This window comes from Suricata suricatta, chromosome 8 (genome assembly GCF_006229205.1).
Source record: "Suricata suricatta isolate VVHF042 chromosome 8, meerkat_22Aug2017_6uvM2_HiC, whole genome shotgun sequence".
NCBI classification, from domain to species: domain Eukaryota; kingdom Metazoa; phylum Chordata; class Mammalia; order Carnivora; family Herpestidae; genus Suricata; species Suricata suricatta.
In genome coordinates this window covers 115679003-115705047 of record NC_043707.1, presented here as the reverse complement: position 1 = coordinate 115705047, position 26045 = coordinate 115679003, and the positions used below count along the sequence as shown (strand labels likewise).

The window sequence follows — 26045 nt, the reverse complement described above, 5'->3', positions numbered from 1 at the left end:
TCTGCCTTCCAACGCCAACAAAGCCTCCAGAAATCTTATGCTCTTCACAACTGAAATTTCATGTTTATATTCAACTGAATTTTGCTTTGGGACCCCATAAGTCATTTTTCCCAGTTCTAAACACTAAATTTACTTCACATGAATGTATTTTAAGAAAATAATTTGTACTAACTTCAGAAAGCCAAAAAGTATATTATACTTACCTGGTAAAATAAAACTGTAAATTTGGACATGCAATCTTCACAACAGAACTCTTCTACCTTTCCCTCCAATCGGTTTTCTACCAAATTAGGGGATGTCTGTGAGCAATAACTGCACATCTTGCAGTAATTCCCCCAGCGCTCTCCAAAGTCACGGGCAGAGAGGAATTTGCAAACTGAGAACCAGAAGGGATGAAAGGAATAAACATCAAACTTAACATTAATGTGAAGGAGTTAAGTGAGTTTCCACAGTCTCAGACACCAACTAAGCTAATTTCTTAACGCTTAACACAGTTATTTGCTTCTAGGTTAAAGGACAGTCTCTTTATGCACAACAAACTCATATCACTTTTCAATATACTTGAAATATTAAGCCATCTATATTCAGAAACATCAATCAGAGGTATAAAGGGGTCTTCAGCCAAGAAGCAGTAATTGTGCAAGTACCCACTCAATAAGTCAGTGCAAGAACAGGAAAGTCTCTCAAGTCATTGTTAACCTTATGAAGAGATTTTTTATACTTTAACCTAATACCTTTGATCCAATTACCTTTCAAAAGTTTTGTTTTAGTTTTAAGCAATTTACTTAAATGATTGTAATTTTAAAAATCACAACTTGGCAAATCACAATCACAAATATATTACAATATTTAAATTTTTTTCAAGCTTTTCTCTACTGAGATTGTAATATTTAAAAGGATAGACTTTAAAATGAGTTAAGCATGAAAAATAAAGTAAATTAAGTATAAAATCAAGAAAAATGCCTTAAATTATACCTCGTAAAACAAAATTACTTGAAAATTAATTGTGGATTAATAGCCCAACTCAGCATGAACTGCTCTGTAACAGCCACATGCTCATGGATAAAACTGAACCACTTGCTTTCTTTACCTTCACTACAGAACGGCTTATCAACTCCTGAGAATCGGACAGTCTCCTTTATAATTTTCTGCAGTTTACAATAGTCACACATTGCCATAACTTTATTTGTCTTTTTGTATTCATCAGAACAAGGCTTGCCACAAAAAAGAAACATTTTACCCTGTAGAGATAAAACCAAAAAAAAAGTCAATGGACACCTGGGTGGCTCAGTTAGTTAAGTGTTCGATTTCAGCTCAGGTCATGATCTCGCGATTCATGAGTTAGCGCTCTGCATCGGGCTCTGTGCTGACAGCTCTAAGCCTGGAGCCTGCTTCACATTCTGCGTCTCCCTCTCATTCTGCACATCCCCCACTTGTGCGCTATCTTTCTCACTCTCAAAAATAAATAAGCATTAAATAATTTTTTTAAAAAGTCATTAAGACCTAATTAACAGTTGCTTTATCTTTAAGAAATCATTCTCCTTCTAGTTTCAAAGCAAAGTGACAGTCAAAAGATGAAAAGACAAATGCTTCTAATGGATACATTTACATTCAATCCCTTTTGCTACTTCTTTTTACCTTGTAGAACAGAAGTTCTGGTTTTGTGGCAAACAGATGGTTACAGTGCTGACACTTGAGTTTAACAAGCCTCCCGGTTAAATCGACTTGCTGGGATCGGGCAGCAAGAGGCCGGAAACGGGCTGCAGGAGAGCCACTGATGGAGGCAGCGAGACCAGCTGGGGTGTTACCTCCTCCCACGGACACTGCTGGCCCCGAGGGCGGGCTTACAACCACTTGGCCCTGAGATGCCGACACCGCTGAAGAGTTTGTTCCTTTTGGCTTGTTAAATACATTCTGAACAAACATAAAGAAGGCAAGGATTTTAGCAACTGAGAAACAACGGAACTTGGTAGTTTTCATTTTCTCATTTTAATAAATTAATACCTTTAACATTTTTAAATATTTTTTAACATTTTATAAAGTAGTTCACAGAAAGAGTTCAAATGACATACTTTCAGAATAGAAGTGTAAGAGTCACCTTAAGGTGGCGACCAAGTGGCCATTCTGCTGTAGGTTGGAGAAGAACTCCGTGCACCGACGACCCCCACCCCTCACCTGCAGGCCTGGAATGTCCGCGCCAGTTTGAAAATAGCCAATCATGAAGCTCCAGCTTCCCATCACCCTGACAGAGAAGGCAACCTATTCTATCCCTCCACGTCCCTGAAATGCCCTTATTTGATAATCTGCCCTCCCAAGATCAAACCCAGAACCCCCTCACCCATAAAACCCCCCACCTATCACCTATCAGGCACGACTTCCCTGACTCCCCACTCCTGGGGTCATGGGACCTCGCCCGGGAATCACAGATCCCAATAAAGGCTTTCTTGGTTCCATAACCTGGTCTCTTTCTTTCCTCTGTCTCTGCCTCCATCTATTAAATCTTACAAGAAGGACTGAGAAATGCATCATAAAAAGGTTTAAGAACTCGAAATCAGACTTTCCAAATACCTCTAATATAAGGCTCTAATAAACTAGAGCAGGCCCCTTTTCTTCCCCCAAAAACCCCTTCCATCTGCACTCCCCATCACCACCCAGCCTCCGATGGCTATTAAGAGCGCAGTGGCCACCAGTAGTCTCTTTCTCCCTGGTGCCAGGGACACGTATCAGGCACCCTGCCACCTCAGGTGATCACTAATCTCTACTTTCTCTGTGTATCTCAGAGAGTGAGGAGCAAATCGGGCAGGTAACTGGAGGCTTACGATTACATGCCAGGAGTCATTACATATCTGGCCCAGAGTGAGAGGGACACATCAGCACATCACCATGCTACCTATCTGAACCATATCTTAGCTTCCATCCTTTTGAAAAGGAGAGAGCCAAGGGCAAAAGGAGGGAAGGGTAGTTCAGGTAAGGACCTTGAATTAGGAAGACAGCACTGAGTCTCAATACCTGGCTTAGACTTGCAGAAACAACTTCTGGGACCAGAGTTGAACACATTTTTTTTTCTTTCTAACTTGAATTTACTCTTTTGTAAACATGGACCTTCAGCAGTTCACATACTGCCACACACCAAAGCCAAAGAGCACTTGGGGGTAAAACGCTACCTTAGCTCATACCTGGAAAGCCACCACACAGCTGGAGCTGCAGAAGCTGTAGATCGTTCCATTGGACATGGCTAGGTGATACTGAGGGATTGCTGAGGTTTTACAACTATGACATGAAACCTGGACACCTTGGCAATAAAAAATAAAAACCAGTGAATAAGCTACATAATCAGCAAATGATCCATAAGTGTATAAGGGGAATTAAAAAATATTCAATAATATACAAAACTAAAACCAAGCAACTTTATAATGATTTATAAAGCTAAACAGAACTAATCTAAGTCCCACTTACACAAAACTAACTTACAAGTGTTTTTTCCCTTTCTTTTCACATACGGAACTATAAAATAAATGCCTCAACCAAACAAAGCTACTTTCACTTACAAATCAGTTCTTTAAACTAAATGTTGGATCTTTATTTAACCACACAGATAAATTGAGTTTGTAACAAAATGAAAGAAAAGCAGCTACATTGTTCTTCAATAATTAATCCATCTATAAATTTACCAAATTTAAACATTACCTGAAGAAATAACGGTCTTTACTCTATAAGCAGATAAGCAATTAATAGAGCAAAAAAGCTCAGTTTTTCCTGAGTCGTTGGTAGTCTCAATCATTTCAGCGGAAGGCCTCAACGATTTCCCCAAGGCATATGGAGGAGTTTGGGCTGAATTCTACCAAGAAAACAAAATAACATTTAGATACCTAGCATATCGCTTCTCGGCCTTTTGGCTAAGATCAAGTGTAGATACCTAGCATAAGCATACACATTGTTTAAGGAAAGAAAAAGTAAAACTAACTGATTTTGATTGAAATATCTGAGCTCATAGGACTATGAAGCTACTCTAAGTTTAGACTTTTCTGAAAGTTGAGATGTGAGAAAAATAAGTTCTTTCAGATAATAATAAAATGTAAACTGAGGAAAACTAACTACACTCACATACATTAACAACAAAACACATTAAAGGTCATTAATGAATTTAGGATTTGTTATACACTTTTCTAATTACAATTAATCTAAGACAACCAAGTAATCCATGAACCAAAGGGCCATCCTCAGGAGAGTCTTGGGCATCAATCTACAAAACTGTCTACCACCTTTAAGGTTACATAACCTCAGGGCACCTGGGTGGTTCAGTCAGTTAAGAGTCTGACTTTGGTTCAGGTCATGATTTCACTGTTTGTGAGCTCAAGCCTTGCGTCGGGCTCTGTGCTGACAGCTTGGAGGCCTGGAACCTGCTTCAAATTCTGTGTCTCCCTCGCTCTCTGCCCCTCCCCTGCTGGCACGCAGTCTTTCTCTCTCAAAGATAATCATTAAAAAAAAATTTTTTAAACGTTACATAACTAGTAAGACTCTTTAGCATGAGAAAACAGAAATAATGTTTAATTTAAATTAGGAGATCTTACAAAACTACGTTTTTTAAACTGAGTTTTACAATAAAATCTGCTTATAACTTTACTCATGGTTTAAGAAACAATAATAAGGGGACGCCTGGGTGACTTAGTTGGTTGAGCGTCTGGCTTCGGCTCAGGTCATGACCTCATGGTTTGTGGGTTCGAGGCCTGCATCAGACTCTATGCTGACAGCCCAGAGCCTGGAGCCTGTCTTCAGATTCTGTGTCTCCCTCTCTCTCCGATCCTCCTCTGCTCACACTGTCTCTCTTAATCTCTCTCTCTCAAAAATAAATAAAACATTAAAAAATTAAAAAAAAAAGAAACAATAATGATGGCTACCCTTTATATAAATTACCAATATTATTACTTATTCAGTGTTTTGTTTTTTTAATTTTGATACTGAGAGAAAGAGAGCATGAGTGGGGGAGGGGCAGAGAGAGAGGGAGACACAGAATCTGAAGCAGGTTCCAGGCTCTGAGCTGTCAGCACAGAGCCCAACGCAGGGCTCGAACTCATGAACTGTGAGATCATGACCTGAGCGGAAGTCAGATGGCCAACTAACTGAGCCACCGAGCACCCCAAGAGATACTTTAAAAAATAAAAAGTTTAAATGAATTTTAATTCAATTAACAAATAAACAGAAAAGTGGGAGATGAAACATTTTATCTCACTACAAAGTTCCGGGCTAACTATTACGCTATACTGTCACTGACACAACATAAAGTCTCTCAATAAAAAATTACAGGGGAAATTTTTATACAGAAAAATATAAATTATGTTTTATTTTACGACATCATCTTCCTGGTGAAAGAGGAATATCATTTATGCAGTTGACAGAGTATAATACCAACACCAAAATTAGAAACAGAACTGATTTTGTATTATGTATATAAAAACATGGATTTTATTCTTGTGCAAACAGTAACTAAATGCCAAAAGTAGGAACTCCTAGAAAAGGGATACTTCTCACAGATGACTGTCTGCTGCCAACTACTCAGAGGAATTAAAAATAAATCAAACTTGCTAACTGAAAAATAAATTAGTTAGCATTTATGAGCTTATTTTGAAAATAGCTTTTTAAAAATTTCAAATCATTCAGCAATCATTAACACCAGTTGATCTATTTAGTAACCAAATGAATCCATTATTCATTACAACAAATAAAAATTAGGTAAAGTAGTTGAATAAGGCATGTTGCCAAAATAATTACAATTCATCCCAAAATACATTAAAAAATGTATTTTCTCAGGGCAGCTGAGTGGCTCAGTTCGTTGAGTGTCTAACTCTTAAGTTTCAGCTCAGGGCATGACCTCACAGTTGATGGGATGATCGAGCCCCATGTGGGGCGCTGCACTTCAGTGCAGAGCCTGCTTAGGTTGATCATTCTCTCTCTCTCCCCCTTGGCTCTCTCTCAAAATAAATAAACATTAAAAAATTTTTTGTAAATATGTATTTTTTTCCTAAAAGGAGAAAGAAAAAGATATGCTTTAGGTCTACTGGTTTTTAACATCTTGCACCTATTGGCCATAGTTCATTTAAAATAACACGGAGTTTTCTTCACTGACCAATGTATCAGAAAATATTTCTGACTCACAGTAAATCATGAACGTACATTAGTGTATCATCTCACTACCACAGTCGACAGTCTCACACCACCAGGACCTATCCCATATTTTCTGCAGAGGAAATCACACTCCAAAATAAATTGATGGGAAGAGCACACCGTTTGTTTTGCACCTCATCCCTGCACAACCATCCTGGAAGGAGCAACGGACGGGCCTTCATACCTGCTTATATGCCGTGACGCTTGTTGAACTAAACACCTTCTGCGACCGACAAGGCCCGGAGCTGCTGTAGCAGTAGCTCCCACAGTTCTCACAACAGTTCATAGTGAGATTGTTGGCAGAGTGGAACTTTGAGAAACAGGCATCACTACAAAGACCATGTACCACATTTTGATATTTAACTTCAAATCGGATCTAGGAAATAAAACACACACACATCCAAAGTAAGCAAAGCCAGTTAAAAATTTCTGATCCCTGGTCATGGTGGGTTTGCTGAAGACCCCCACTGGCCTTGTGGGACTGGCTATGTGTGAGACTCCACACGAGAGGCTAAGAATATTGTACACAAAGATTCTTGATGTTCTTGAGCAAATTCCTAAAAATGGAACATATAGAAAGCATACAGAACAGACTACAAATGAAAAGTTAAGTATGGTTAAAGCGGAACCAGATGTTAAGAAATTAGAAGACCAGCTTCAGGGTGACCAACTAGGCTGATTCTTCAGGCTAAAAATGAACTAAGTCTGGCAAGAAAAATGATACAGTGGAAACCATGGGAGCCATTAGTGGAAGAGCCTCCTGCCGACCAAAGGAAATGGCCAATATAATCATCATTAAATGACTATCATGTTGATGGGAAACTGATGTAATTAAATATTCTGTAATATTAAAAATGTTTTAATATTACTGATATCTTATAATCAAGAAAGCTAATACAGAACATATTGTTAAAATTGGTGACTGCGGTAGTAGAGATTTGTGAATCCATATTTGATATGTAAAGCATTCATATAAATTATTTCAAAGATGTTGTTTTTTTAACAGAGAAGTTGCGGAAAGATTTGAAAGTTAATTGGAAAAATTCCTATAGATTTTCAATGCAGAGTCCATAATTGAAATGTGAAGTATTTTTAGTAGTGTCTTCAACACATCATTTAATTTTTTTTATCCTGAAAAAAATAGGAAAGGTACTTATTATTATTGCTTAGACAAATTTATAAATCATTGAAGTGAAGTAGTAAGAGTAAAAACCATCAAAGTATAGTTGTACAGTTGAGGAAACTGATTTGGTATTTGAAAGAAAGACTTCTTATTTATAAATACATTTATATTTATAGTGGTAATTGTAAAAACATTTCCTTTTGTCTCATTTAAAACACTGAGCTTTCTGTTCCTTAGCCTTTGGTTTTCTTGATCAACCAAAGTACATCAAGGTAGGGAGAGAATTTATGCAAAAGAAGAGACATAAAGGGTTCCTAAAGTTGATCTGACTTATGAATAGGATTATACTCAGAACATCTTAGTCACACATGGGTTGTAACTTCAAAATAGAATCACTAGGTGGTTTTCACTAAGTTTCCAATATGAGTGTAGTTGGGTATCAAACCGAAGATAAATGCTATCAAAGGAAAGAAAGAGTTGGCATAAATTACTTTTAATGTGCCTTCACCCTTTTTTTCTAGACCCTATCATTTCTAAATACTTAAATTTGGTATTTTTTAACTTAGAAATAGTACTCTTTTATGTTTATACACGTGTGTATGTTTTGCTATCCTTTATGGCAAAGCAGAATCAATTCAGAATTTTTCAAATGAGAAAATTATGGTTTTTTTCCAATGTATTTCTCCCCTGTAAATTGAATGGTAAATAAATATTAAATGGAAAAAAAATCTCTTATCTCTGAGCAGACCCAGGAAAGGTACGATGTAACTTACATCAGCATTCTTCTGACACATGCTGCACTTGGTTGAAGTGCTGTTCGTATATATGGTAACAACAGGCTTCTTCTTTAGTTCATAAGAAGAAAGGCATGACTGGCTGCAGAAATCTTTGCTAGGAGAATTTTCAAATCGGGTCGTGATCACATCCTTTGGATTTAAAATGTCTCTAAAAATAGATAACAAAAGGCAAAATGAAATGTATTCTTCATAATTGTAATTTCCTCCTCTTTGTGAGCTAAAATAACTATGTTAACTTAGGGCAGCTATTGCATAGGTAGAAAATGGCTGGCACAGGATAAGGAATCTGGAAACCTGGGCTTGATGATTAGTTCTGTTACTTAGCTGAGTAATTACTCTCTCAATTTTCTCATGTAGAAAATGGGTTTATGATACCTAATTTATAGATGTGTTGAAGGAAAATTATATTTGAAATATATCCAGCAAGATATTCATGACAAAAGCAGTGAGGCTTCCAGCTCCAACCAAGTTTCATCCACTAGAGCCAACAGAAGAAGTGGCCGTCCCTCAAGTCCAGACCACAAAACCCTTTTCCTCCTACTAGCCAGCAACTGCTAAGAGCAGAAACAGTAGAGACAAAGAATGAGATGTTTGTTTGTTAACTTAAATGCAAGATTTGGGAAACAGATGAATTACCAAAGATTAATATAAGAAATAAGCATGATATATAAGCTTAACTATAACTGAAAAGATCAAAGAAACAGAGAACAAAAGAACTATTAAGATTTGGTAGCAGAGGACAGATGGAAATAAGAGTAAGAAAGAACACAAATAAGTGAGTCATTCTGTAAGACTCCTCAAGTAATTCTGTTAGAGCCTATTGATGTAATAAGCACTAACAGTAAAAACGGACGCTGAGTATTGCCATTTTCTGACCAGTACATAAAAACTAAATGAAATGGTCAGTAATTAGAAGCACTATACGAAGCACAAAGAATATAATGGCAATAATATTATATACAGTAATGTTTACTGAGTAATTGCTATGTACCAGACATTGTTCTCTTTACTCAAATTATCCAACTTAATTATCACAAAAATTCTGTGAGATAAGTATTATTATAATTGCCACCTTTCAGATGAGGAGACCAAATCAGAAAGGTTAAATAACTTGTCAAAGTCACAAGCTGGTAACCAATGAAGCCAGGATACAAATTCTAGGCAGTCTGATTCCACATTCAATGGTTCATCATTCCACTATTCTGCCTCCCATCCTGTGCCTTTATTATACAAAACTGTTTCATGGTAAACTACATAAGAATGACAAATAACAACAAAGTACTTTAATTTTCTAAAACTCACCTAACCTTAAAAATAGGACAGTGAATCTTAGAAACCAAGTGGATATGCTTATACACAAATGAAGTTATTATTTTTGAATAGTGATTTTTCTACTAAAAACAAAGCAATAAAGAATGTTATTTAATAAAGCGAATCTGTCAGTGGTATCTTATACATATATGTAAACCAAAGAAATGACTTTTTAATGGAAATCTGTGCACATGAATAGAAATGCATTCTAAACCTTATGCATCCAAATGAATCTTACACCTTAACGTTAATCTTAGAAAAACCATACATCTTCCAAAAACATGGCTCTGACATCCTCTAATTTATCTTTTATTTACAAGAACTCTAAGAACAACTTTTCAAAGTTATAGTCAAATATCATGTTTAACAGTATGACTCAGTTTAATCGTCTATGATAGTCAACTGATAAGGCATCAAGCGACTTTTGGCAATTTGCAAAACTCAAAACCATGGTATAAAGATAGGTTTGTCACCTAACTTGATCTAAAGGAATGTTTCATAGGCTCTGAATGCAATGCCAAACCAAGAGATCAAAAAATTTTTTGAGTAACAGCAGCACTGTGGTAAAAGATCTCTGACAAAAGTGACCATTTTTAAGAAAATAATATGCACTTAGATGTAGAAGTTGTGCTATGTTCTATAAAACTTAATTCATTTTATTTTGATATTTGAGATGTTGAAACAGAGTCTCTAAAAAAAAACCCCAGAAAACTAAATTTACCCTTCTAGATCAGTTTTACGAGAATGCTATAGGTATTAGAATGGCATTTTTTTTTACTGTTTTTATTTATTTGAGAGAGAGAGAGAGACAGCATGAACAGGGGAGGGTCAGAGAGAGAGGGAGACACAGAATCTGAAGCAGTCTCCAGGCTCTGAGCTGTCAGTACAGAGCCTGTCACGGGGCTCAAACCCATGAACCGTGAGATCATGACCTGAGCCGAAGTCGGACGTTTAACCGACTGAGCCACCCAGGCTCGCCGAGAATGGCATTTTAGAACCAAACAAAATTTGAATATTTATATAAAATATTTTAAAATTCTTTCCTTTTAGTTGGAGATTTCCATTTTAACAGGATCTACTTTTAGATACTTAAGGCCAACACCTCAAGCAGATAAAGAAACGGTCATAGATCTCCAAAGATAATATAGGGGACTAGAAAGAATATGTCAAAACACATAATGTGCTAAGCCCTGGACTAACACTGTCTCATTAAAATCTGAGGAAGTAGATACTATTTGCCAATGAAGAAACTGAGGCTTAAAAAAATTAAACAACTAGCCCAACATCATGTAACTAGTAAGGGACAGAGCATGATCTAAACCAAGCTCTTAATTTTCTTCGCTCTACATTAATGACTACTGACAACACAGTGTATTTGTAGAACTACATTACCACACAAGAGGCAGAAGATGTTTTGCAAACATACTATGGTAGAGAAAGAAGTTTATGTGGCTTTGTTGCTATTTCTTCCTCTCTCTGCATCTAAGTGTGACTGTAAAGCAGTAACTTCAAAGGATTTTTTTTTAGAAACAAACACATTATTTTTGTGACCATTTAGAGATTTTTTTTATCTTCTAAGGAATTAATTAACTTTTACATATTATTATAAGACCAATGTTGTTCTATACCACACTTCAAAAACTTTCAAGATAATAAATAATTGTGAATGGCTATTGTCTATAGTCACAGGATATTTGAGTGGTCTTGCAATTCCCACAAATGGTTTGTTATTTCTTTCCACAGTAAAATTTAAACTTAAAGAGACAGAAAACTGGTTAAGATGATACTTTTAACGCCATGTTCTTTGCTAACATTACAAAGAATTTGCATATTTCTCAGCTAAAAAGCTATTTCCACAGAATCATGTTCAAGAGATTTAAAGTAGCAAGAGCATATTTGAACTAAACTATATACACACTAACAAGGTAAAGTAAAAAGAGATGTAATTAAGCATTTTATACTTTGAGCAGTGTGTGCAGGTTTTCCTGGGAGGAGGTGGTACGCAGACAGGTGAAGGATATCCAGTGATGCACCGCGTGGAACAGAAGAGCTGAGTAGATCCTGTCTTATGATACGCAGTTTGCCCTTTATAAAGCATTCTCTTACAACCAGAGCAAAACACATGAATAGCTAAGGCTGGAACCGAAGGAAGCAAGATATTTGGGCCAGATGATGCAAAAGAAAACTGAAAGCCTGGGGTCAATTGTTGGGCTATAAATACAAAACAAGAGGAAAAAAAACAGTTTTAGTATCAACACAAACGCATATACATTCTCTATTTTTTAGAACAAATTCTCAGTCTCCAAATACAATATTAATGAGGCAATAAACATTCTAAAACAGAGAATTTCAAACTATTTTTTGGGGAAGGGAGCAGGTTCAAACTTTTTTATCGCCCATAGTAAGAACTATATTTCACATTACACCCCAGGAGACACAAACATACATTTCTGTGTATGTTTATGTGTGTTAAATTTAATAACTGAAACAGTTTCATGAAATAATGTTTTCTTACTACACACCATCACACTCTTATACAATCTTATGCTATTCCCACTTTTTATTTCTTTATATACATATGTATTTTTTTTTTAAGATTTTAAGTAATCTCTACACCTAACGTGGGGCTTGAACTCACAGCCCTGAGATCAAGAGCCACATGGTCCACTGACTGAGACTACCAGGTGCCCCTCAGGTCCACTTCTTAAAATGCTAATCAAGGGGCGCCTGGGTGGTTCAGTCGGTTAAGCGTCTGACTTCAGCTCAGGTCATGATCTCATGTTCATGGGTTCGAGCCCCACATCGGGCTCTGTGCTGACAGCTCAGAGCCTGGAGCCTGTCTTCGGATTCTGTGTCTCCCTCTCTCTCTGACCCTCCCCTGCTCACACTGTCTCTCTCTTCCTCTCAAAAATAAATAAAACATTTAAAAAATAAAATAAAATAAAATAAAATAAAATGCTAGTCAAAACCAGCTACCCAGTTTAAAAAGTACTGCTTTATCTTAACGGGAAAAAAAGACTTCCATGAGGAGGTGCTGTCCCTCGGTTCTCATAATTAGATTATAACAATATTAATCATAATTAACTTATTCAGTTCTATTTCTTTTTTTCTTTCTTTTTTTTTTTTAGATTTTATTTTAAAGTAATCTCCACACCCAATGTGGTACTTGAACTTACAACCCTGAGATCAAGAGTCGCCTGCTCTACTGACTGAGCCAGCCAGGGGCCGTATACTCAGTTCTATTTCTTACCAAGAGGGCCGTCACTGACTGAAAATACAGCACTAATTTTCAGTTCACTTTCTTGAGTTTTTGGCTTTGGGGCATATCCATACTCCTTAAAGAAAAGGAAGTGAGAAAAATGAATACAGTGTTAGTATTTAAATAAACTAGAAATTCAAGCAAAAAATAATTCTGTCATATCTCTTCTACATTCTAATCATAATCACCTTCACAAATATCTCAAAAGTCAAAATTTACAAGTTGTGAGAATAGATTTAAGCTTTACAAAAAAGACCTTTCAGAACTGGAAAATCTTTCATGACAGTTATTACTATTTTTCAAATGTAATATATAGCAGTCATATACAGCTACTTCAATGTAGAGCACTACCCTTACTTTAGGCTATGTTTAGAAGAGAACAATAAGTGAAATTAAATCTGAATGATGCAGAGTTGGGTCCAATTAGTAATTTTAGCCAACAGATTTACAAACTGTCATATCTGTTAATGGCATAAAAGATACAATGCAATCTGTTCACTATACATAACATCATCACAGTCTAAATCAGATTTATCCTAATTATGTATTCTTTAAAATGCTCTAAGATAAAATATAATCATAAAACAAAATTTTATTTTATAAAGCAAAAATTTAAAAACATATATATATCTATTTTGAAATTGACTCTTTATTGAGATCACAACCATTCTACATTTTGTTGTTGTTAAAATAGCCTTACATATTTAAAAATAAAAAGTTAACGGGCATCTGGGTGGCTCAGTTGGATAAGCATCCAACTTCAGCTCAGATCATAATCTCACAATTTGTGGGTTCGAGACCCATGTCAGGCTCTGTGTTGACAACTCAGAGCCTGAAGCCTGCTTAGGATTCTGTGTGTGCCTCTCTCTCAAAAATAAACATTAAAAAGTTAAAAAAAAAAGTCTTACTTTTCTGAAACAACAGCGATAATAAATAGTAGTTGTATTTTAACATTCCTATACTCAGCAAAATAAATGATGGATATGTCAGCTCCCAACGTTACTCTTGAAAGTGCTTTGGATGATTACATGCCAAAGACTAGGAACCGCTGTATTTATTTACCACTTCCCATAGTGTATATTATGGCACCAAATGAACTGCTGGTCTATCAGTAGGAACTATAATATCTTCTTCATAGATGAGGAAAGTGAAACTTAGAGACAGTTCAGCAATTTGTCCAAGGTCACAAAGGCACTAAGTGCACAGATGGGAATCAAACCTAAGTCTGTCTGTTTCAAAAGTCATGCTATCTCCCTCATAGATGTACAAATACAATATAAAAAAATTACTATAAAAGGGGTGACTGAGTGGCTCAGTCAATTAAGCATTCGGCTTCAGCTCAGGTCATGCATAATCTCACGGTTCATGGGTTCGAGCCCTGCATTGGGCTCTGTGCTGACAGCTGGCTCAGAGCCTGGAGCCTGCTTCAGATTCAGCGTCTCCCTCTCTCTCTCTCTCTCTCTGACCCTCCCCTGCTCGTGCTGTCTCTGTCTCTCAAAAATAAAAAATAAAAAATGACTATAATGAATTCAAACTCCAGTCCCCCATCATATACTAAGCTCGCAATTCCTTTAACTCATAGCACCTGTCACAATATGTCACTTCTTATTTATTTGAGTGATAATTTGTCGAACATCCTTCTTCCTTCCTCCATACACACAAGACTGAAAGGACCACATCCATCAAGAACAGGCACCATATCTTTTTTTCTGTCTCTGCACACTCAACATGTGACACAGTTAACATAATCTAACAGAGAAGGCTCTGAGTTCTGACAGCAGGCAGAAACAGGTGTGATCTTGGCTCAAACAAACTATTTAATCTTTTCTACTTTCAGTTTCCTTACCTACAAAATATACTATCTAACCCATAGGGCTATTATGAGGTGATAAATGATTTAATACAGATGAAGTATGTAGCATGATCCCTTACAGACAGGCCAAAACGGAAGCATGATTTATACACAAATATGCTAGCTTTTATTATTTTCATAACTATAGCATTTAATAAATATTTGTTGAGGGGCGCCTGGGTGGCTCAATCGGTTGAGTGTCCAGTTCGATTTCAGCTCAGGTCATGATCCCAGGGTCATGGGATCAAGTCCCGCATCAGGCTGCAGACTGAGCATGGAGCCTACTTAAGATTCTCTCTCTCTCTCTTTCTCTCTCTCTCCCTTTGCCCCTCTCCCTGACTCTTTCTCTGAAATAAACAAATATTCCTTGAATGAATGAATCCAAGTGGATAGTCTTAAACAGACTTAAATAACAATGTGTATTTATTCTCACTTGAATAAGGAAGAGGAAGTTAAAAGTACCCATATACACTTTCCTTCAGCTTACCAAAAAGAACACTTAAGAATCTATATAAAATTAATTTGCCTTATCAACTTAATCTCTAATATTTTTCTAGCATGCCTGCTAAATTTCCCCCAATCAGTTACTTTTACCTCACAAAGTAACTGTTCCAAACCACCACCGCCATGTCACAACCATGCAAATAAATGTCCAGCTCCCTGATGTTTCAATTTCACAAAATAAAAAAGAAACAACTAAGCACTCCCTCAACACCCTGATTCCGCACCCTCCCCCGCCCACGACCATGTCTACAAATTGATCAGCAAACTGTCCTCTTATCATCCAGGAAACAAGCAACCTTCTTAACCACACCTGACTAAAAACAGTGTTTGCGTCTGTGGTCCCACTCCCTCTCTTGTCTTTCAGCACTGCATACTATCATGATCTTCAGTCTCTCACCACCTCCCTGCTGGTTTTCTCCTCTTAACTTATAAGGAACTAGTTTTTAAGAAACTACTTAACTACCTTTTTCTCGCCCCTTCCAATCAGCAAGCGAAAAAGTGCCTCATTCCTTCTTTACTTCTTTTTCCTTTAAATGTTTATTTTTGAGGGGAAGGCGTAGAGAGAGAAGGGGAAGAGGATCAGAAGCTGGCTCTGCACTGACAGCAGAGAAGCCCAATGCAGGGCTCAAACTCACAAACCCATGAGATCATAAACTTTGTCGATATCAGACAGTTAACCAACTGAGCCACTCAGGTGCCCCTTCCTTATTTTGACCCCTTCCTGAACCTAATGCTATTGTAAGGACGCAGGTCCGATCCAGCCTTCCCCTGTACTTAAAGGGGAAGGCGCCGGCTTCTCTGTATGAAATGGCGCACATTAAGGAGGGACAACTCCTGCGGCGACCAATCGGTGACCAATCGGGAAGGCTGGCTGACACCTTTACCTTTCTAGGGGCGGGCCTAGTCACGCCCTACGTGAAGGTCCTGGGCCCACTCTGATTGGTCAATACTCCGAATGTTGTGATTGGCTCCCACAGCTGCCAGTATTGATGGGGGGGTAGGGATTGGACACTGTACTTGTGTCGTCATTTCCTATAACTCCCCTTCCCAAACTCATAAAAGCCCTACCCTGCCTTTGTTCAGGGCTCTCTCTCCACTTGGCCAGCGGGTTGGTGGAGTCTGTGAGCCTGAGCTTAAGCCTGTAATAAAGCCCTTTGTTTTTGCAGGTGTGACTTGGTCTCCCTAGTAGTCTCTGGTGCTTGTTTGGGGGCGATATTACAAACTTGGGCATAACACTATCAGGCTACTGCTTCAGCTGAAAACTGTTGGTTGTTGTTGTTTTTTAAGTTTACGTATTTACTTAAGTAATCTCTACCCCCATCTGGGGCTAGAACCCATGACCCTGAGATCAAGAGTCACGTGCTTGGGGCACCTGGGTGGCTCAGTCAGTTGGGCGTCCGACTTTGGCTCTGGTCATGATCTCACGGTTTGTGGGTTCCAGCCCCATGTCAGGCTCTGTACTGACAGCTCAGAGCCTGGAGACTGCTTCAGATTCTGTACCTCCCCCTCTCTGACCCTTCCTTGTTCACACTGTCTCTGTCTCTCAAAAATAAAAAATAAATAAATAAATAAAGAGTCACATGCTCTACTGACTGAGCCAGCCAGGCACCCCCAACTGAAACTGTTTTTAAGATTAACCCATCACTTCACAGTTGCTTAACTCAATAAACATTTTTAGGTTTTATCTTACATGGCTTCTCAGATACATTTGACACTGCCAGTGATTTCGTTCATTATCTTCTGTTTCTTACTTCGTTACTATGTCATACTCTCCTTTTTTGATATTCTTATATTCACCTGCAGGGACATCAGAAGCCCCTAGAGGTCTTGTTAAGACATAGATTGTTGGGCTTCAACCCCAGAGTTTCTGACTCAGAAGGTTGCCACCAGGCAACCATTTCTAACAAGTACCAAGATAATGCTGAGGCTGCTGATTGCAAGAACTACTCTGAACCTCTAAATTAATCCATTTCCCAGCATTTTGTCCTGAGCTCTACACTCTTCTCTCTACATTTTTCCCCTGAACAATCTCATCCATATTCATAACTTCAACTACCACCTATACAGAGTTACCAGATCTAGTAAATTTAAAAAATATATAAAAGCCTGGTTAAATTTGAATTTCAGATAAACAACAAATATTTTTTAGTATAAGTATGTCCCAAGTATTGCATGCAACATACTTACTGTAAAAAATTACTGTTAACTTGAGAGTCAAATTTAACTGGGCATTCTATATTTTATCTGGAAACACTACACGAAATCTCTAAATACCTTTGCTTCTCAGCCTTTGGCTAAGATAAAGCGCAACTTTCTAAATACCATACCATATACGCAAATGCCTCCCAGTACAAATTACCAGTTGAATGTCCCACCAGCCCTTCAAACACAACAGATCCTGGGGTGCCTGGGTGGCTCAGGTGGTTAGGCTTCTAACTTCAGCTTAGGTCATGATCTCACGGGTTCATGAGTTTCAGCCCTGGTTGGGCTCTGTGCTGACAGGTCAGAGCCTGGAACCTGCTTCAGATTCTGTGTCTCCCTCTCTCTCAACCTCTCCCCTGCTCGTTCTCTTGTTCTCTCTCTCTCAAAATTTAAAAAACATTTAAAAATAAACACAACATCTCAAACTGTACTTACTACTTCCCCCCCAAATCCTGTTGCTAGCCCCTCAGTAAATTGTATCATCAAAAACTCAACTTACTGAGCACAGAAACTTCAAAGTCCTCTGGGACTCCTCCTTGACCCACATACCTCAATTGCTATCTCTAAGTCTGATCAACACTACCTAAATATCTCAAATCTCTTCTCTTTTCTGCTCTTCCTTATTGTTGAAATACTCAACCACAAAACATACATTTGCTATCCTCTCCGTGACTTTGCATATGCTATTTTCTCTGCCTGAAAACCTTAACTGTTACAACTCAAGTGCCTCCTGCCCCATGAAGCCTTCCTTTCCTCTCCAGACAGACAAAAGGGCTCCTTCCCCTATTCTCCTAATATACCTTACACAATTTTTTTAGAGTAATAACTTAATACTGTGATTTTGTACCTGTACAGAGGTGGCACAAAGCAAAAGAAAAAATACAAGCTTGAAAAGAAAAAAAATATAAAGAAAGAATACAAGTTTGAAGCCAGTTTCTATTCTAGCTCTGATGCTGTCTTTGAATTTGGCAAACTACTTAACTTCTCCTTTCCTCAGTTTCCTTGTTTGTAAAATGGGGTAAAGATATGTCCCTCATATGGCTGTAGAATTTAAATGAGAGTGCATACAACATGCTTAGCACAGCTTCTGATGAGGCATGCTCAATAAATAATTACCTCTTTTTCCCATATCTTTATTCCTCCTTACATCATTTCCTTGAGAACAGAGGCCCTGTCTTTTCATCCTCTGAAAACGAAATAACTAACACAACTTAGCCTGCAGTATCATGGTTAAGGGGTTGCGAATCTTTAACCAGACTGGTTGGGTTCACATCCTAGCTCAACCATTTACCAGTTGTATGACCTTTAACAAGTTACTACCTGTCTCAGCTTCTTCATGTGTAAAGCAGGAATAGTAACAGTACTTAACTCCTGGGCCCTGCTCATCAAACGGATTAATATATGCACAGCACTTACGACAACATTAAACAAGTGCTAGGAATTATAGTTAGCAAGAATAAAAACTCCGTGAATGAATGCCGGCTCAACTGTGACCCTGATACCCAGAACAGACTCTTAGGAGAGGTATTCCTCACTTTTCAAAAGTTCATGTAATGCCACTTTGCTTTCACAAAAGACGTAGGTTAGTACCTGCTGTCTCCAACCAAAAGAAATCTGAAGATTTTTCACTCTTATGAGAAAAGGCAAAAAGCAAAAAACAGTCTTCAGCTTTGTTTTGCAGTGAGCAGTTACAGAGCACCATTCAGCCTGGGGAGCGAGAGCTGCACCACCCAACTGCTTTCCCAAGAACCACACTCAGCATATCAGCATCAACCTGACGCTGCTATGGCTCTGAACTACGTGAGCATCGGTGCTTTCTCTTCATTTATTTTGTGCACTGGGAGGAAGATGTGTTCTGAGGTATCAGAAAAAGCCTAAGAGTGGTTAGTTTTAGGGATCTAGGAATGCTCAAAATTTTTTCCATATAAACCAATGGCAATCACTTTATTTTACACCATTTCAGCTTGCAAAAGTTTTCATAGGAACACTACTTTCAGATGGGGGGGGTGGGGAAGGGGCGACTGTATATCAGAAGATACTGAACATTTTCTATTCCTCCCATTTTCCGAAACTAAGTGCAACATGGAAAACACGACATATGTTTAATTGGCTTTTTTATCATAGCCTACAGTCTCGCTTATGAAAAAAAATTATAGTCTATGTACCCTGAGGAGCCTTCATATAAACCAAAGAGAACGGAGTTTGTCCCCATCCGCTTACACTTAAAATGGAAGCTGTTAGGGGGATTTTCGTGATCACAATTTTGATATTAAGAAAGAACTCTCAGCTCATAGCACAATATTTCTTAAATTTATGTACCACAGACAAGGCATAATGAGAGAAAAATTGGATCTGGAATTTTAAAAAACTGGTTTTGTATCCCAACTTGCTACAGGACCTTGGTGAAGTCACTTATTCCTTCAGGCTCAGTTTCCTCATCTGTGAAACAGAGGCTCATTTATTCCAATTATTGAGCATGTACTTTGTGCCAGTCATTTGCCCAGGAATAGAGGATTCAGGTCAAATAAGACCAGACTGTATGAAAACCAAATTTGGGGCGCCTAGGTGGCTCAGTTAGTTGGGCATCTGACTTCAGCTCAGGTCATGATCCTGTGATCCATAAACTGGAGCCTCATATCAGGCTCTGTGCTGACAGCTCAGAGCCTGGAGCCTGCTTCAGATTCTGTATCTCCCTGGCTCTCTGCCCCTCCCCCACTCATGCTCTGTCTCTCCAAAAGGAATAAACATTAAAAAAATTTTTTTTAATTCATTGACATGTTGATGCCACAGCAAAAGTGAAAGCAATATACAATAGAAAAAAAGAGAATTATTAATTCTACCCAGTGGCTATTAAACTGTCTTTGGGCACCTGGGTGGCTCCATAGGTTAAGCATCCGACTTTGGCTCTGGTCATGATCTCACGGTTCATGGGTTCGAGCCCCACCTCGGGTTCTGTGCTGACAGCTCAGAGCCTGGAACCTGCTTCAGATTTTGTGTCTCCCTCTCTCTCTGCCACTACTCTCCTCCCTCTCTCTTAAAAATAAACATTAAAATAAATAAATAAAATAAACTGCCTTAAAAGAGAAGAAAATCTATGTGGAGCTGCCTAGTTTAGAATACCACAGGCAGAAGAAATGGCACATGCAAAGAGAGGAAACAAAACTCAAAAGAATATGCTTTTGAGTAAAATGCAGATAATTTGCAGATGAATAGATTCGAAAAGGTGGGAAGGGTGACCAATGATACTGAAGACAGAAAGAAAGGCCATAGTTTGGACGTGAACTAAAAAGTTCTCACTTTATCACACATGAGGAGACAGGGTCTTTAAAGGGAATGATGTCATCAAATCTGTAGAGATATAACAGCATCATTATACAGTGTTTTGATGGAGATTGTGACTACAGGAAAAAGGATGAGTAGGAAATATAGTTCAAATCAGAAATAAGAAATAGGAAGAAAAAGGAAGAGACAGTAAAAAAATTCTTCAAAGGTAGAATCCACAAAACTTGGCAAATAAAGCAACCACTTTGGAAGAAGAAGAGTAAGAATTTACCTTCTGGGGGGGAAATAAATGTCATGGGTGCCACTACCCCCACCCCACACCCTGCAGACAGTCCTCAGAAGCCTTCTCAGCACAGCACTCTAGGAAGACATAGAGTTGATGAATGAGACAAAGCTATTTGGCATCCCTGTTCTGAAATAATATTGCCTTTGAGATGATATGAAAAATAAAATATTACCATTGTTACTTATTATTTTATTATATTACTTATATTTTTAATATTATTGGTTTGCTTATTCAACAACTAGAGAGTATCAAGCAAAAGAACTGTCCAAGGAGAAAAAAAATCATTTTTTTGCCAAAACAACTAATCAATGTCTCCACACTGATCTCCACAGATTTCCAATCCGGGTTCCTAAGGGTAGCTAGAAGGTCTTTCTGAACATGTTTATCTCATTCTCCCACTTAAAATCCTGCAGCCTCTTCCCACTGCTCTCAGCATTAAAGACCAAAATTCATAGCAAAGTCCCAAATCCTTGCATAATCTGGCCTCAAACTACCTACTGAGCCTCATCCTAGAGGCAGGATAACATAAACTTTGAAGTCTGACTATCTGGATTTGAATCTAGTCCTCCATTTACAGGATGTGTTCCCCAGTAAATTGCTTGACCTCTTTGTACTTTGGTTTCCTCATCTGTAAAATGGGGGTAATAATATAGTTGTGAGAATGTCTGGCACAGTCTAAACACGTATAAATATCAATGATAAGTTAATATTTATAAGGTCAAAAGTTATTATAACATGATATACACTATACACTGATATATAAATACCATCTATTAGCGGTACTGTTGTTATTATGCTCAACATTATCAACATCACTGTTTTCATACCTTTTCTGTTCCAGGCCCACTGGTCTTGCAGCTCTTCAAAAGAACTATCCATCTTTCCAATTCAGGGCTTTCCTATATGCAGATCCCTCTGTCTGGGACACTCTTGGTGCCTTTGCCTAGTCTATTCATTCTTCATAATTCAGCTTACACATCCTTCCCTCAGGGAAGATTCCCCTAGCCAGCCTCTGCTCATAACCAAACCTAGGTCAGATTCCCCATTTTAGGCTTTTTTTGAAGAGGCACTTGTCATAGTTTGCAATTATATATATTCTCTGATGAACTACTTGTGTCATGTCTGTCTCCCACTAATGTATAAGCTGAATGAGAACAAGGAATAAACGGACTCCTCAATCCCCTGGCATAGAATAGACCACAAATACTTACATAATGAAAGGAAACTACTGTCAGATATGAGAAAATTTTTTAAAAAGGTACCAAATATTGAAAAATAGTAATACATATTACTTTCCTTTTACAAAAAGAAACACAGTTACTAAAGACCTTTTCTCATTTACAGAGGAGAAAAAGGGATTTACTCATTTTATGGGGGGGAAAAAATCAGCTAGGGGTTCTTTTAACATACAAGCCAGAAACTGCCTAACTAAAAATCTGAATTCACCAGATACAAAAGAATTTAAAATTTTTTTTATTATTTAATAAAATGAAATGCTTACTTGAGCATTGTCAGGTTCTTCTTTAATTTTGTCCAGAAGCCCCTGCTGTGGTGCCATTGCCTCGCCACATTCACCATCCAAAGGTTCTTTCATTCTAATTGCTTATGTAAAGGAATTCCCCAGTCTAACACTAATAGATTTCTTCTTGGGAAAGGATAGCTGGACTCCTAAAATACAACATAAAGAATTGGTACTCAGGTTTATTCTTCTCATTTTCTTCTTCATGTTTATATTAAAAGCCTTGTGTTGCACTCAAGGCTTTGGAGTTAAGACTTTGAAAAACAATTCTCCTGGGGCCATGACTGACTCTAGTCTCCCCTCCTCCTTCCTTTTACTCCTTCAGGAGTTCTCGCCACTTAAGAAAAGTCTTCCTGCCATAGCTCCCAACCTCCCTAATAACTTTAAAGCCAAACGCTCTGGTCTCTCAAATGCTGAAAGTTACAGATGGAATCAGACCAGAAGGCCAAAAAAATGGGAAGACGTTACCAACCATCCAGAGGAAAGGACTCGGAAATACAGTTTCTGACTCCAGGAGAATTAGTATTTAGAGGCCACCTCTGCTTTTATTTCTCAAAGTGGGCACACACCAAGCTCCCTACCCCCACTTCTAACTCGGCCTTTGCTGGAGGCCTCCGTAAGGGCTCCATTTCTTGGCCTAACGATAGACCAGAACTCCAGATGCCATCGCAAGTGAACAACAGGTACACCCTTGTTTAAATTGGACCACCTGCACTTTCCAGGGTCTCCCTGGGGGGCCATTCCCACAAATAAGCCCCCCTGAGCTTTGCTTCTTAATTGCTCTCCTGTAGACAAGAAATTCTATTCGCCATTCAGATTTCCTTTCCGCAAAGGGTAAACGTTCTAAACCCGAACCAAAAAAGAAACCCCCCAAAGTTGTCTTTATCCAAAGAATCAAGCCAGATGAGGAAATGGGCAACTAGTGGAAAAGCCTGTGGGTAAGAAGAGATGAGAACTTCCGACCACTTGCCACAGTTACAACCATCTACGGGTGCTCATTCCTCCTTGGAGGACGGTTTTGGCTCCGAAAGTCTCCACGCCCGTCACCGGGCACAAACGCGGCAACGCTGTATCGAATGGAGAGAACGCGACCCGCAAATCCCTGTCACCGCGTCACTGCGGCGAAATCCGCACGGCGTCAGCCACGCAGCCCTCCTGGCCCCGCCCCCGCCCGGTGCCCGCCTCGTCACGTGGCGCGCCCGCCGCCCCGCCCCGCCCCGCGCAGCCCTGGCAGCCGCCACCCGCCGCGCTCACCTTCTGGCGGCCTCCCGGCTCCCGGGTAGTACCGAGGTAGGTAAGGCAGCTTAGGACCCAACGGCCTGCGCGCAAAGACCAGGATAATTTTCTCTTACTGAAATTCTTCCGCCTGACCTATCGCAACGCAACACCCAGCCAACCGTGCGTGCGCAGCCCTGGTCTCCGCCCCCCTTTTCCCATCATGCCCCGGACCTGAGCTGAGTGGGTTTTCCCAGGATTCCCCTTTCCTCAGTTATGGTTGACTTCTTAAAGAGACCAAGACCCAAGCATGAAAAGGTAGAAGAAAGGGTTTGGGGCAGGAAGTTGGGGGCATTAGATACCCTGCAGTATTCTTTAATGTCTGTTTCCAGAAAGATGACCTGTTAAGAGAACATAGGAGTAAATAATGGTTGACATTTATTAGGCCAAGTGCTTACTAAACACTTGTCATGCATCATTCCCTTTAATCCTCACCACACCTCCCAAGAGGTACAAATTTTGTTTAAAAATTTTTATCATTTATTCATTTTTGAGAAACAGAGAGTGAGCAGGGGAGGGGCAGAGAGAGGGGGAGAGAATTCGAAGCAGGCTCCAGGCTCTGAGCTGTCAGCACAGAGCCTGATGCAGGGCTCAAACTCACGAATTGCGGGATCATGACCTGACCCGAAGTCAGACGCTTAACTGACTGAGCCACCCAAGAAGTACACATTTTTATCTCCAAGAGGTAAATGAATACATTGATTAACTTGCTCGAAGCCAAGATTTGGTATTTTTATTCAAAAATGTTTTTTGATTTGTGACTGCTGTATAGTATTCTATTTATGAACATGCTACAATTTATCTACTATTGATGTACATTTCAGATGTTTCCAGTTCTTGGTTCTTAGGAATGATACTGCTGTCTTTTGTTGCACATGTGCTAGGTTTATACCTAGAAGTGCACTTGCTTGTTACATATCCACAAAACTTAGAGAGTTACAGTTGCCCCACATCCTTGCCAATAACTACTACTGTACATCTTTTTAGTTTTAACCATTCTGATGGGGGTATAGTGGTATTTCTTTGTGGTATTTTATTTTTATTATTATATTTTATTTTTAAATGATTTCTACACCCAATGTAGGACTCAAACTCACAAGCCCAAACAAGATCAAGAGTCCCTCTCTCCACCAACTGAGCCAGCTAGGCACCCCTCATTGTAGTTTTAATTTGGATTTCCCAGCTTTCTAATGAGGTTGAGCCCATTTTTGGATATCTGGATATCCTCTTTTATGAAATGCCTGTTCAAGTCTCTTACCCATTTTTGTTTTGGATTGTATGCCACTTTATCATGGATATATATTCTAGATATGAGTTCCTTCTTGAAAATATGTGTTGCAAATATCTTCTCTCACTCAGTGGCCACTGTGGGTGCATGGGTGGCTCCATCAGTTGATGTCTGACTGTTGATTTCAGCTTAGATCATGATCCAGGGTTGTGGTGTTAGACCTTTCACAGAGATGGTGAATGAGTTTTATTTTAATTCGGCTGAACGGCCCTTCCTGAGTATTGGCAACCCCTCGGGAGAGAGCACCGCTGAGCAGGAGCTCAAGGTTTTTAAGGGCTTTGGCAAGACAAAATAAGTCATCATTCAGTTAACCTCATAGTTTACAGCATTCTTAGTGGTCAATCATATTTCGACACACAAAGATAAGATTTGGCAGAGACCTATCAATTTTATTTATTTTTATTTTATTTTTTTTAAATAGTTTATTGTCAAATTGGTTTCCATACAACACCCAGTGCTCTTCCTCACAAGTGCCCTCCTCCATCACTACCACCTCTTTTCCCCCTACCCCTTCCCCTTCAACCCTCAGTTCATTTTCAGTATTCAGTAGTCTCTCAAGTTTTGCATCCCTCTCTCTCCCCAACTCTCTTTCCCTCTTCCCCTCCCCCTGGTCCTCCATTAGGTTTCTCCTGTTCTCCTGTTAGACCTATGAGTGCAAACATATGGTATCTATCCTTCTTTTCCTGACTTATTTCGCTTAGCATGACACCCTCAAGGTTCATCCACTCTCCTGCAAATGGCCATATTTCATTCTTTCTCATTGCCATGTAGTACTCCATTGTGTATATATACCACATCTTCTTGATCCACTCATCAGGTGATGGACATTTAGGCTTTTTCCATGTTTTGGCTATTGTTGAAAGTGCTGCTATGAGCATTGGGGTACATGTGCTCCTATGCCTCAGCACTTCTGTATCCCTTGGGTAAATCCCCAGCAGTGCTATTGCTGGGTCATAAGGGAGTTCTATGGATAGTTTTTTGAGGAACCTCCACTCCACACTGTTTTCCAGAGCAGCTGCACCAGTTTACATTCCCACCAACAGTGTAGGAGGGTGCCCGTCTCTCCACACCCTCGCCAGCATCTATAGTCTCTTGATGTGTTCATTTTAGCCACTCTGACTGGCATGAGGTGGTATCTCAGTGTGGTTTTGATTTGTGTTTCCCTGATGATGAGTGATGTTGAGC

The 26045-nt window shown here is 38.9% G+C and overlaps 1 protein-coding gene, 1 long non-coding RNA gene and 1 pseudogene across 5 annotated transcripts in view; 2 read left to right on the top strand and 1 right to left on the bottom strand.

Moving 5' to 3' along the window:
* Nucleotides 1-23677, bottom strand: part of ZMYM6 (zinc finger MYM-type containing 6) — a 44124-nt gene extending 20447 nt beyond the window's left edge. For 2 of the 4 annotated variants that reach the window (XM_029947845.1, XM_029947848.1), the window contains exons 1-11: nucleotides 23552-23677; nucleotides 22280-22446; nucleotides 12644-12728; nucleotides 11355-11604; nucleotides 8059-8230; nucleotides 6347-6538; nucleotides 3688-3838; nucleotides 3177-3292; nucleotides 1639-1914; nucleotides 1091-1241; nucleotides 204-376 (exon numbers count right to left, since the gene is read on the bottom strand). In XM_029947845.1, coding sequence (XP_029803705.1) covers nucleotides 204-376; nucleotides 1091-1241; nucleotides 1639-1914; nucleotides 3177-3292; nucleotides 3688-3838; nucleotides 6347-6538; nucleotides 8059-8230; nucleotides 11355-11604; nucleotides 12644-12728; nucleotides 22280-22372 — 1659 coding nt within the window. In that variant the 5' untranslated portion in view covers nucleotides 22373-22446; nucleotides 23552-23677. Of the gene's footprint in view, nucleotides 1-203; nucleotides 377-1090; nucleotides 1242-1638; nucleotides 1915-3176; nucleotides 3293-3687; nucleotides 3839-6346; nucleotides 6539-8058; nucleotides 8231-11354; nucleotides 11605-12643; nucleotides 12729-22279; nucleotides 22447-23260; nucleotides 23424-23551 lie in introns of those variants that run through there. The other 2 variants (XM_029947846.1, XM_029947847.1) reach the window with 2 other exon arrangements.
* LOC115298758 lies at nucleotides 6605-6951 on the top strand (annotated as a pseudogene).
* Nucleotides 23532-26045, top strand: part of LOC115298759 — an 8719-nt gene continuing 6205 nt past the window's right edge. The window contains exon 1 of the long non-coding RNA XR_003911849.1: nucleotides 23532-23587. This is a non-coding gene — a long non-coding RNA (uncharacterized LOC115298759). The remainder of the gene's footprint in view (nucleotides 23588-26045) is intronic.